This window comes from Spermophilus citellus (assembly GCF_964194105.1).
Source record: "Spermophilus citellus genome assembly, chromosome: 4".
In the NCBI taxonomy this organism is placed as follows: domain Eukaryota; kingdom Metazoa; phylum Chordata; class Mammalia; order Rodentia; family Sciuridae; genus Spermophilus; species Spermophilus citellus.
The window spans coordinates 15,711,198-15,724,968 of NC_138185.1; the positions used below are offsets into that span (position 1 = coordinate 15,711,198).

At 40.1% G+C, this 13,771-nt stretch overlaps 1 protein-coding gene across 1 annotated transcript; it reads left to right on the plus strand.

Moving 5' to 3' along the window:
- Positions 1-296: 296 nt before the first annotated feature.
- GTSF1L (gametocyte specific factor 1 like) lies at positions 297-746 on the plus strand (the record flags this gene model as incomplete). The annotated part of the gene is made up of 1 exon (XM_081292988.1): positions 297-746. The coding sequence occupies one exon, from the start codon at positions 297-299 to the stop codon at positions 744-746; it is 450 nt and encodes a 149-aa protein (XP_081149114.1).
- Between the last annotated feature and the right edge of the window lie 13,025 nt (positions 747-13,771).

The following is a 13,771-nucleotide window of genomic DNA, read 5'->3' on the forward strand; positions in this document are numbered from 1 at the left end:
CCTCTGAGTCAAGGGGGGCGGTCACAGAGCTTCTTCACCTCCCTGCGCGGCTGCTGTGATTTGGGCTCTTGCGTCTGCTTTGCGTAGTTCTTCTGTTTCACGGGCCTGTGTGAACTCTGTTCTCTGCAGAGCTGTTTCTGACAAAGCTCAAAGGTTCAGACCTTCACCTACAGAGTTCTAAGGGCCACCCGCGGGCCAGAGGACAGCTCCACCCTTCTTACGAAAGGGCTTTTCCACAAGGGGCATCTCATTTAGATTCTGGGCAGTGGGATACTCAACTTGAAGAACAAAGTCTCATGGAGCCAGAAGCCTTAGAAATTTGCCCTTACAATCCTCACCACCGAATCCCACTCAGCAGATTCCAGTACCACCTGGCATCATGCAGGAGAAAGAACCCCAAGAAAGCCAAAAAGATGGCCAGCTGCAAATACAATGCCTGCCACGTGGTCCCCATCAAAAAGCTGGAGGAGCACGAGGCTGCCTGTGTCAACAGAAGCTCTGTGGAGGAGGAGGACACCCTGAGCCCTCTGAAAGTGAGTCTTCCGAGTTCAGAGCCAAAAGACCACCCCCTGCAGGTCTCTCCCTGGCTTTCCAACCCAGATATCTGGAATGTCGATGGTGCTAACTGCCACCCCATGTTTGTCCTTAAGACTTTTGTTCCCCAAAAGCTTGTTTGTGAAAGTGACACAAGAGAGTCAAAGAGAGAGGAGACCAACCCCCAGAAGATCCTCAGACCAGGAGAGTAAACTGCCAGCAGGAGGAACAACACACATCTCTCAAATGCATGAAAGGATATGCAGTTCATCAAAATAAAAGACATGCAAAGTAAAAGCCCGGGATGCTGTTTCTCCCCCATCACCCAGTAGGTTGTTATGGTTAGAATGTAAGTCGACCTCCATGGAGGCCAAGGTGGCAATAGCTACATGGGCTTTGATGGAACAGTTCTGCTTCTTGGCCTCCATCCTGGAAATGCACTCACACATGTAGAAAACGGGGTAGGTACTGCTATCACTGAGCTGTCCTGCGCAGCAGAGAAAGGTCAGGAATGACCTGACGGTCCACCAGGAGGGCCTGCCTAAGTCAGTTTATGGTGCAACCTCCGGGGAGCGAGTACACTGCCGTGAGCCAAGTGCAGAAGCTCTTTGGGTACTGACAAGGAAGGGCTGGCTGAATAGTTCTGTAACTTTGCCAGACTAAACCCGGCAACAACTCGGCCCTGTCCATAGCACAAAAGCAGTCACAGATGGTGTGTTAAAGAGGGAAGGGGGTTCCAATAAATCTTTTTACAGAAACAAGCCGTGGGCTGGATTTGGCTGGTGGGAAACAGTTTCCCAATCCCTGAGTTTAACTGATAAAATCCAAATCCAGGGTGATCTGTAGATATGCCACCACTTTTGCAGGGTTGAAGTGGGGGGAGGGATGGGCCTGTGTTCGTACTTATAGGTGCATAAAATTGATCTTCAAGAATACACTAGAGGGCTGGGGATGTGGCTCAAGTGGTAGCGCGCTCGCCTGGCATGCGTGCGGCCCGGGTTCGATCCTCAGCACCACATACCAACAAAGATGTTGTGTCCGCCGAGAACTAAAAAATAAATATTAAAAATTCTCTCTCTCACTCTCTCTCCTCTCTCACTCTCTCTTTAAAAAAAAAAAAAAAAAAAAAAAAAAAAAAAAGAATACACTAGAGGGCTGGGGATGGTAGCGGCCCGGGTTCGATCCTCAGCACCACATACCAACAAAGATGTTGTGTCCGCCGAGAACTGAAAAATAAATATTAAAAATTCTCTCTCTCTCCCCTCTCTGACTCTCTCTTTAAAAAAAAAAAAAAAAAGAATACACTAGAACAGGGCTCTCTGCCCGCAAGGCATTAAATATTTACCATCTGATCCCAATAGGAAATTTGCTAACCTTGGGCTGGGGCTGGGGCTCAGTGGTAGAGTACTTGTCTAGTACCTGTGAGGCACTGGGCTTGATCCTCAGCACCACATAAAAATAAATAAAATAAAGGTCTTTCTTGTGTCCATCCACAACTAAAAAAAGAAAAAAAAGTTTGTTGATCTCTTCCCTAGTAACTAAGCCCAGTTGCTTCCGGGGAGGACCACTAGGGAACCAACCGCAGGATTGGGAAGAGAATACATGTGAATATTTCTCTGGTCAAAAAATTAAAATATGGGCTGGGGATGTGGCTCAACTGGTAGCGCGCTCGCCTGGCATGCGTGCGGCCCGGGTTCGATCCTCAGCACCACATACCAACAAAGATGTTGTGTCCCCCGAGAACTAAAAAATAAATATTAAAAATACAATTCTCTCTTTCTCTCTCTCTCTCATAAATAAATTTAAAAAAAAATTTTTAAAAATTAAAATATGTGTTTTTAAAAATAGCAGATGGAAGCCAGGCACAGTGGCTTCACTACTCAGAAGTCTAAGGCATTAGGAGGACCACAAGTTCAAGGCCAGCCTGGGCAACTTAGCAAGAGCCTGCCTCAAAATAAAAAATAAAATAAAAAAAAAAGGGCTGGGGATGGAGTTCAGTGGTAGAACAACCCTGGGTTCAATTCCCAGTTCCAAGAACAGAAAAATACAAACAAAAAACCCTAGCAGACAGAAGATGTCTTTTTGAAAAATTTTCAAGAGGAAACCTTAACTGCTAATTTTTGAAGAAATAATCAACTTTCTGACTACCCCACACTTCTATTACTATTTCACCTGTTTCTATTAATACTTTTTTTTCCCAAGAAGGAAATTAAGATTTCTTCTTTGGGGTAAAAATAGAGGGACAGAGAAAGTAGTTCTGGGCATTGGCCTTAGGAACTGCGTGATTAAAAAAAAGTACATGGACTAGACAATTGCCATAAAAGAAGCAGAGACCAAACAGCAATATGGAGAATATGTATCTGTAAACTATGAGCCAACAGGACCAGGAGAAAGAAATTAATCTTGTTTGGGGTATGAAGGAAACAAATCAGTCATGAATTAATCATTGTTGAAGATGAGTGACAGGTACATTTTACCATTCTCTCTACTTTTTTTTTACAAATTTACTTTTTTTTTAAATATCTCAAAACTTTATATTAATTACATATTGAAATGTTAATATTTTGGATATAATGGATGACATATCATTATTAAAATTAATTTATTTTATTTATTTATTTTTTTAATTTTATTTTTTTTATTGGTTGTTCACAACATTACAAAGCTCTTGACATATCATATTTCATACATTAGATTGAAGTGGGTTATGAACTCCCAATTTTACCCCAAATGCAGATTGCAGAATCACGTCGGTTACACATCCACAATTTTACATAATGCCCTATTAGTAATTGTTGTATTCTGCTACCTTTCCTATCCCCTACTATCCCCCCTCCCCTCCCCTCCCATCTTCTCTCTCTACCCCATCTACTGTAATTCATTTCTCTCCTTGTTTATTTTCCCATTCCCCTCACAACCTCTTATATGTAATTTTGTATAGCAATGAGGGTCTCCCTTCATTTCCATGCAATTTCCCTTTTCTCTCCCTTTCCCTCCCATCTCATGTCTCTGTTTAATGTTAATCTTTTCTTCCTGCTCTTCCTCCCTGCTCTGTTCATAGTTGCTCTCATTATATCAAAGAAGACATTTGGTATTTATTTTTTAGGGATTGGCTAGCTTCACTAAGCATAATCTGTTCTAGTGCCATCCATTTCCCTGCAAATTCTATGATTTTGTCATTTTTTATTGTTGCATAGTACTCCATTGTGTATAGATGCCACATTTTTTTTTTATCCATTCATCTGTTGAAGGGCATCTGGGTTGGTTCCACAGTCTAGCTATTGTGAATTGTGCTGCTATGAACATCGATGTGGTAGTATCCCTGTAGCATGCTCTTTTAAGGTCTTCAGGGAATAGTCTGAGAAGGGCAATAGCAGGGTCAAATGGTGGTTCCATTCCCATCTTTCCCAGGAATCTCCAAACTGCTTTCCAAATTGGCCACACCAATTTGCAGTCCCACCAACAATATACAAGAGTACCCTTTTCTCCACATCCTCGCAAGCACTTGTTGTTGTTTGACTTCATAGTGGCTGCCAATCTTACTGGAGTGAGATGGTATCTTAGGGTGGTTTTGATTTGCATTTCTCTGACTGCTAGAGATGGTGAGCATTTTTTCATGTACTTGTTGATTGATTGTATGTCCTCCTCTGAGAAGTGTCTGTTCAGGTCCTTGGCCCATTTGTTGATTGGGTTATTTGTTATCTTATTGTCTAATTTTTTGAGTTCTTTGTATACTCTGGATATTAGGGCTCTATCTGAAGTGTGAGGAGTAAAAATTTGTTCCCAGGATGTAGGCTCCCTATTTACCTCTCTTACTGTTTCTCTTGCTGAGAAAAAACTTTTTAGTTTAAGTAAGTCCCATTTGTTGATTCTTGTTATTAACTCTTGTGCTATGTGTGTCCTATTAAGGAATTTGGAGGCCGACCCCACAATATGTAGATCGGAGCCAACTTTTTCTTCTATCAGATGCAGAGTCTCTGATTTGATATCAAGCTCCTTGATCCATTTTGAGTTAACTTTTGTGCATGGCAAGAGAAAGGGATTCAGTTTCATTTTGTTGCATATGGATTTCCAGTTTTTCCAACACCATTTGTTGAAGATGCTATCCTTCCTCCATTGCATGCTTTTAGCCCCTTTATCAAATATAAGATAGTTGTAACTTTGTGGATTAGTCTCTGTGTCCTCTATTCTATACCATTGGTCCACCCGCCTGTTTTGGTACCAGTACCATGCTGTTTTTGTCACTATTGCTCTGTAATATAGTTTGAAATCTGGTATCGCTATACTGCCTGATTCACACTTCCTGCTTAGAATTGCTTTTGCTATTCTGGGTCTTTTATTTTTCCATATGAATTTCATGATTGCTTTATCTATTTCTACAAGAAATGACGTTGGGATTTTGATTGGCATTGCATTAAACCTATAGAGAACTTTTGGTAATATCGCCATTTTGATGATGTTAGTTCTGCCTATCCATGAACAGGGTATATTTTTCCATCTTCTAAGATCTTCTTCTACTTCTCTCTTTAGGGTTCTGTAGTTTTCATTGTATAAATCTTTCACCTCTTTTGTTAGGTTGATTCCCAAGTATTTTATTTTTTGAGTATATTGTGAATGGAGTGTTTTCCTCATTTCCATTTCAGAAGTTTTGTCGCTGATATACAGAAATGCCTTTGATTTATGCGTGTTGATTTTATATCCTGCCACTTTGCTGAATTCATTTATTAGTTCTAGTAGTTTCTTTGTAGACCCTTTTGGGTCTTCTAGGTATAAAATCATGTCATCTGCAAATAGTGATAATTTAAGTTCTTCTTTTCCTATTTTTATGCCTTTAATTTCTTTCGTCTGTCTAATTGCTCTGGCCAGTGTTTCGAGAACTATATTGAATAGAAGTGGTGATAGAGGGCATCCCTGTCTTGTTCCAGATTTTAGAGGGAATGCCTTTAACTTTTGTCCATTCAGAATGATGCTAGCCTGAGGCTTAGCATAGATAGCTTTTACAATGTCAAGGTAAGTTCCTGTTATCCCTAGTTTTTCTAATGTTTTGAACATAAAGGGATGCTGTACTTTGTCGAATGCTTTCTCTGCGTCTAGTGAGATGATCATATGGTTCTTATCTTTAAGTCTATTGATGTGGTGAATAACATTTATTGATTTCCGTATATTGAACCATCCTTGCATCCCAGGGATGAATCCTACTTGATCATGGTGCACAATTTTTTTGATGTGTTTTTGTATTCGATTTGCCAGAATTTTATTGAGGATTTTTGCATCTAGGTTCATTAGAGATATTGGTCTGTAGTTTTCTTTCTTTGAGGTGTCTTTGTCTGGTTTCGGAATCAGGGTGATGTTGGCCTCATAGAATGAATTTGGAAGAGCTCTCTCTTTTTCTATTTCCTGAAATAACTTGAAAAGTATTGGTATTAATTCTTCTTTAAAGGTTTTGTAAAACTCCGCTGTATACCCATCCGGTCCTGGGCTTTTCTTGGTTGGTAGTCTTTTGATGGCTTCTTCAATTTCATCCATTGATATTGGTCTGTTCAAATTGTGTGTATCCTCCTGACTCAGTCTGGGCAAATCATATGACTTAAGAAATTTATCGATGTCTTCACTATCTTCTATTTTATTGGAATATAGGTTTTCAAAATAATTTCTAATTGTCTTCTGTATTTCTGTAGCATCTGTTGTGATATTGCCTTTTTCATCCCGTATGTTAGTAATTTGAGTTCTCTCTCTTCTTCTCTTCGTTAGCATGGCTAAAGGTCTGTTGATCTTATTTATTTTTTCAAAGAACCAACTTTTAGTTTTGTTAATTTTTTCAATAGTTTCTTTTGTTTCAATTTCATTGATTTCCACTCTGATTTTAATTATTTCTTGCCTTCTGCTACATTTGCTGTTATTTTTCTCTTCCTTTTCTAGGGCTTTGAGATGAAGTGTGAGCTCATTTATTTGTTGGTTTTTTCTTTTTTTTGAGGAATGACCACCAGGCGATGAATTTTCCTCTTAAAACTGCTTTCATTGTGTCCCATAGATTCCGATATGTTGTGTCTGTATTTTCATTTATCTCTAAGAATTTTTTGATTTCCTCCTTTATGTCTTCTGTAACCCATTGATCATTCAGTAACATATTGTTCATTTTCCATGTGATGTAGGATTTTTCCTTCCTTCTTTTATCATTGATTTCCAGTTTCATTCCATTATGATCAGATAAAATGCATGGTATTATCTCCACCCCTTTATATTTACTGAGGGTTGCCCTATGGCATAATATATGGTCTGTTTTTGAGAAGGATCCATGTGCTGCTGAGAAAAAAGTATAACCATTTGATGATGGTTGATATATTCTATATATGTCAGTTAAGTCTAGGTTATTGATTGTGGTATTGAGTTCTATAGTTTCTTTATTCAACTTTTGTTTGGAGGATCTGTCCAATGGTGAGAGAGGTGTGTTGAAGTCACCCATAATTATTGTGTTGTGGTCTATTTGATTCTTGAACTTGAGGAGAATTTGTTTTATGAATGTCGCAGCACCATTATTTGGAGCATAAATATTGATAATTGTTATGTCTTGTTGGTGAATGGTTCCTTTTAACAGTATATAATGTCCTCCTTTATCCCTTTTGATTAACTTAGTCTTGAAGTCGATTTTATTCGATATGAGGATGGCCACCCCTGCTTGCTTACGAGGACCGTGTGCATGGTATATTTTTTCCCATCCTTTTACCTTCAGCCTGTGTATATCTTTTCCAATCAGATGTGTCTCCTGGAGGCGGCATATTGTTGGATTTGTTTTTTTAATCCATGATACCAGCCTATGTCGCTTTTTGGAGAGTTTAAGCCATTAACATTCAGAGTTACTATTGATATATGGTTTGTACTTCCATCCATGTTTGATTATTTATCCTTTTTTTAAAAAATTTAGTTTGTTTCTCCATGATTATCTTTCCCCTCGCCCTCTGTCTTTACTGAGGCACTTCCCACTGATGGTTTTGGTTATTGTTTTTCATTTCTTCCTCGTGTAGTGTTTTGCTCAAAATGCTTTGCAATGCTGGTTTTCTGGCTGCAAATTCTTTTAACTTTTGTTTATCATGAAAGATTTTTATTTCGTTGTCATACCTGAAGCTTAATTTTGCTGGATACAGAATTCTTGGTTGGCATCCATTGTCTTTCAGTGTTTGAAATACATTGTTCCATGACCTTCTTGCTTTCAGTGTCTGTGATGAAAAATCCATTGTTAACCTTATTGGTTTACCCTTGAATGTAATCTGTCTCCTTTCTCTTGTAGCTTTTAATATTTTCTCTTTGTTCTATATATTGCATATCTTCATAACAATGTGTCTTGGCGTTGGTCTACTGTGATTTTGTGTGCTTGGTGTCCTGTATGCATCTTCAATTTGTATATCTGTTTCCTTTTTTATTTCTGGAAAGTTTTCTGTAATTATTTCATTCAGCAGGTTACTCATTCCCTTGGTTTGAATCTCTGTACCTTCTTCTATCCCAATGACTCGTAAGTTTGGTTTTTTTTATATTATCCCATAACTCTTGGATGTTTTTCTCGTGATTTTTTACCAGCCTTTCTGAGTTGGCTAGACTCTTTTCAAGATGATATATTTTGTCTTCATTATCTGACGTTCTGGCTTCTACTTGCTCCACTCTGTTAGTGATACTCTCAATTGAGTTTTTAATTTGGTTTATCATTTCCTTCATTTCTAGAATTATTGTTTGATTATTTTTTATAATCTCTATCTCCTGATAAAGATGCTTAACTTCTTCTTTTATCTGTTTATGTAATTCATTCTCAATGTGTTCTTTCGCTGCTTGAATTTGCTGTCTTGTATCCTCTTTAAGGTTCCATTCCATCTGTCTAAGGTGTTCCTTGAGTTCTTTATATGACCATTTTTCTGATGACTCTAGGTCCTCCTGAATATTTAGGCTGTCCTGCATTGTTTGTACTCCTTTTCTTCCTTGCTTTTTGAAGCTGCTCATGTTACTTCTTGTTCTGTTTGACTGCTGAGTTACTGTTTACTCCTATAAATTTATTTGATGCTTGGGAGGAAAGGTATTAGAAGGGAGGGGAAGAAGTCACTAAAGAGAATGAGAGTAAGCAGGTAGAATTCAAGGAAGGGGGGATAAGATAATTGAAAAGAAATGAAAAGACAAAAGAAGAAAAAATAGGAAATAAAAAAAGAAAAAAAATAAAAAAAAATAAAAAAATTAAAATTGAAATTAGAAGAAAAAAATTTTTTTTAAAAATTGTAAAAAAAATTTTAAAAAAACAAGAAAGAAAAATAAAAATGAAAGAAAAACCCAAATCAAAAAAAAAAGAGAAAAGAAAAAAGAAAAAAAAAACTAATAAATGCAGTCTTAGAGTTTGATTAACTTCTCTTCCAGTAGGTGGCGCTGTGCCCACCAGGCCAAGTTTTTCCTGTCAATACGCGGGAACCAATCACTGTGCAGCAGCTCCTCCCAGACTGGGCGAGTCTCCAATCCTGAGTGCCTAGGGCCTCCTCTTGTGTCTAGTCACTTCCCACTTTTCCTCTAGCCAGGCCCCTGTCATGGGTGCCGCTCACCACAATACTGTCTACACGCCAGGTCTGCTGCTCCCGGGAGCCCTGTTTTCATGAACGACTGGGCACACTCTTCCAGTTTGCCATTCCCTCAGACCCTAAGTTTGTAGAGCTTGGGGCTGAGAATCCTCAGCGAATTTTACTTGCCCTCCGATAGCCACGCCCCCGTAGCTGGTGCAAGAGACCTCAGCTGTCAGCACTGGTGGGAGCGGTAGTTCCGCGCCGCGGATCCCGCGCCACCTCTGATTCCCTCGGTCTGGCTATCGTGCTCACGGGAGAGCTGGGAGGGGGCCCTTACGGGAGAGCTGGGAGGGGCCCTTAAGTTTTCCCCGATGTGTGGAGAGGGAAGGCTAGGGAATTACACACATGTAGCCGCAGGTTTCAATGAAGTTATCTCCCCTGCCACAGTCTGATGACGTCAGTTCTCTGCCATGGTGGTATCTCTTGCAAATGGCGACAGTTCGTTTCCCTTTGCCGGGTGACCAATGCAACGGGTGGGTCCTTACTGTCTCTCCCAAGCCCCGTTTCAAACCTGTGGCCACTGCCTATGAAGGGTCGGTTGGCATTTACCTCCGTAGGATCAGAAGGGCTGACCAGTTGTTTCAGCCGGATGGATTAGTGCTGAATCACAGCTGTTTGTCTGTGGGAAGCAGGCGAACGGGAGCTTGAATTCAGCCGATCTGGGCTCAGTGTGTGTTCTGAGAGGCCCAGACTGTTTGCCCCAGATCCACGTCAGCTCAGCATTGCCTAGTGATCCTGAGCAAACAGATTTAGGTTGTTTACGACTCCCTATGCCTGCACAGCTGAAGAGGTCAGAGACTTGATCTCTCCGCGCGTGATTCCATGTTGGAATCACAAATTTACTTTTTTACTCTATTCACATTTATTATTTTGGTACTAGGGATAAAACCCCCGGCTCTGCTCATACTAAGCATACACGCTACCACTGAGCCACACCCCAGCCTCAGTTTGAAATCTCCCCTGGTAAGAACCGTTTTAAATATATACAAAATGCAGGGGTATCTTCAATTGGATCCCAGAACAGAAAAAGATGCGGGTGGGAAAGCTGGTGAAATCTGCAGTCTAGAGTTAACAGTGTTAGACCCCAGCCAGCTTCTCGGTTTTGCTAATGCACCATTGTTCTGTAAATACGAATGTTAGGGGTAGTTGGGTAAAGGGTACGTGGGTACTATGCACATGATCTCTGCAAGCTTTCTGTATGTCTAAAATGATTTCAAAATAAAAGGCTTAAACGCAGAGAGCAAGGAGCAACAGGACCAGAATGGACTCTTGAGCCCATTGTTCTGAGTTGAATCCCAGCTCTGCTGCCTGTTGCCTGCTGGACTTCTTTGGGGAGTTACTTAAGTTCTGATTGTCTCTTCATCCACAAAATAGGGACAATGAATTCTTATGATTGTGAGGTAGAATAAATAATTCAACCCATGTAAAACTATCACAAAAGCCCTTAGTGCTGACAACTGTCACAATGGTGGTATTATTCAGCCAAAAAAAATGTAACGGGTAAGAGTCAATGATGAAAAAATGAATTTATAAAAAACTTAAGCAAATTTAGTCATCTGAAAAATTAATCAACTTTTGCAATTAAAATGATTTTTAAAACTTTTAGACCAAAAAAAAAAAAAAAAACACTAGGAGAGGATATCATTCAGGAGGATGGAAAACATAATAAATGCATATATTTAAAATTTAAAATAGTTTCTAAAATAAAATATTTTATATTTCTAAAACTAGGCAAAATATGATATGTCAAGAGCTTTGTAATGTTGTGAACAACCAATAAAAAAAATTTAAAAAATAAAAATAAAAAATAAAAATAAAACTAGGCAAGAGAAGAAAAAGGACCAGAGGATTACAGAAAATTTGATAAATTCAATAGTCAAAAGAAAACACCAAATATATCAATCCCAAAATATCAATCATATAAACGTAAAAGGATTTAACTCACCTATTTAGAAACATTCCATTTAATGCACTAAGTCAAATACAAGTCAATTCTGATCCACAATAGCCAATACTTTTGAACCAGAAATAGTAGTAAATACCACCAAGTCCTCCCAGCCATAACTAACCAATCACAGCTCTGGAGCCTGGACAATACCCTTCAGAATCCTCCACACAATGCGGAAGGCCACCACACACAGTGACAGAAAGCTCCATCTTGCCACAGCTCCCTGTGGGCAGCTTCTACTCAACGCCCCCTCAACCTTCTGGCCTGACTCAGGGTGTTTAAGGAATAGTCAAGAAATATAGGGGGGGCTGGGACCGTGGCTCAGTGGTAGTGTGCTCACCTAGTACATTCAAGGCCCTGGGTTCGATCCTCAGCACCACATAAAAATAAAGTAAAAAAAATAAAAAAATAAAATTGGAGTTGGTGGTATTTTCTTAAAAAAAGAAAGAAAAAAGAAATATAGGGGCATGCCGGGCATGTGGCACACATCTGTAATCCCAGCGCCTCCAACAGGAGAATCATAAATTCAATGCCAGCCTCAGCCACTTATGAGGCTCTAAGCAATTCAATGAGACCTAGTCTTTAAATAAAATATAAAACCAGGGCTGGGGATGTGGCTCAGTAGTTGAACACCCTTGGATTCAATCCCCAGTACCAAAAAAAGAAAAAAAAAAAAAAAGGAAAAACAGGGGCATAAAACTCTCCTCTGAAGACCTGGGGGAATGACCTGGCAAGAAAGGAATATCAGTTCTAAAATTCCTGAGCTGGAGCTCAGCCAATTGTTCCCTCCCCTCTTCATTCTTCATACCGTGCCTCTAATTGGCCGGCTAGTTTTCCCAGGAAAACAATCACAAAATCTTAGCAGTGACTGGCCATGGCTGGCGAATGCTGAGGCTGCCCAGCAGCTAACTACACAGGAGAGCTAGGGAACAGGTCATGGTCCTAGGTAGCAGGCAAGTTCTCTACAATAGGTTCCTGGTGGAAAATTGAATCTTAGGGCAGAGGAAGGAGAGAAGAAAGAGGAGCTGCCCTGGGGCCAGATGTCTTACAGAAATTATTATATGAAGTCCTTGGCTCCAATACTTGAGGGGCAAGTTCCAAATTCAGATACAAAAAGTGAGTCTGGGTAGCTAAGTAATTGCTGTGGTTCCCAAAGCTGGCAAGTGGCAAGTGCCCTACATAAATGGAACCCATCCCCAGCAATTCCACTCTCAGATATGTAGAATCCAGTAATGACCACAAGAGCTCACCAAACTATGAAGGCAGGGTGCTCATATAATAGCTAGGCTGGACACAATCCACACACCCTTGGGGAGTATGGGTAAACTGGGGGAAAGTCATAGGAAGAATACTAGGCAGTTTCATCTATTTCAAAATTGAAGAAAAATTTTAAATATCCTCACCACCAAAAAAAAAAAAAAAAAGGATAAACATAAGTATGTGACGTAATAGATGTTAGTTTGATTTAAACATTCCACAATATGTACATACATCAGAGCATCACATCATACCCCATGAATATTTACAATTATTGTCAAAAACAAAACGGATACCAAAGAATGTACAAACTACCCAGATAACTTGGCTGAACCTCACATCATGTGAAATTCAGTTCACACACACTTAAGAAAAAGAAATCTACAGTGTTGGAGTCAGGATGGTGGTTACCCCTGGTGGGTGGGGAGAGGGTCCCTAGGCGCTGGTCTAGTTCTGGGGTTTGGTCTGGGAACCGTTACATGAGTCTGTTCACTTTGTGAACCTTTACCTGCACCCACTTGGAGTTGGTACTGTTTTCAGTATGTATGTTGCACTTCCACAGAAAGTTTTTGAAAACTGAACCTTTAATGCTTATGTTTTCCTGCTTCACCACACTCCTGCATGGTTGGTAACTATGACACAGAACAGGGCCCACTGGGGTGCTGGCCTTGAGGTCCAAGACTGGGCTCAAGTCCTGACTTGCCATATTCTAGTACCTGCCCTTCAAGGCAGGTACTAGAATTTAATATCTAGAATATCTAGAACTTATTTTATGATTTATCTGAAATTATTTTATGATTTATCTGCATTTATCTGAGCATCAAGTGTGTGTCACTGTTCTCTCGAATACCTTCAACAGCTCTGAAAATTTAGGGATTCTCCATTTTATAGCAGAGGACCCAAGGACTAATGCAGTGAAGAGACACACAATTAGTAATAGTCACACTGGGATTCACACCCAGGTCTATGGGAACCAGAGTCAGAGCTCTATCTGGGGCTGCCAGGAGGAGCAAGGAGGGTGCCAGAGGCCAGGACCCCTGCTTTCGTCAGGTGCTTCTAGCCCTAGGAACAACCAAGACACAGCATAGTCACAATGGCTTTGGATTCCAGAATCCTTTATCCCACTTGTTTCTAGCAAAGTTCTAGAAACCCCCAAGGTTCCTAAAATCCTCCCCCACCTGTTTGAGCCCAGGACACATCCTGAATTTTCCTCAGGGTTTTATAGTAGACACAAGTCTCTCTTCTGTATCAGCTAGTTATTGTGACAATAATGCCAAGTAACAAAACAGTCCCAATATACAATCTTTTAAAACAATATTCTTATCATGTATCATTCGGGGTCTGGCTAATCTAAGTCCCCAAAAACAAGCAGAGAAAAAAAATAATAAACACATTGGGCTGGGGGTGGCTCAAGCTGTAGCGCGCTCGCCTGGCATGCGTGCGA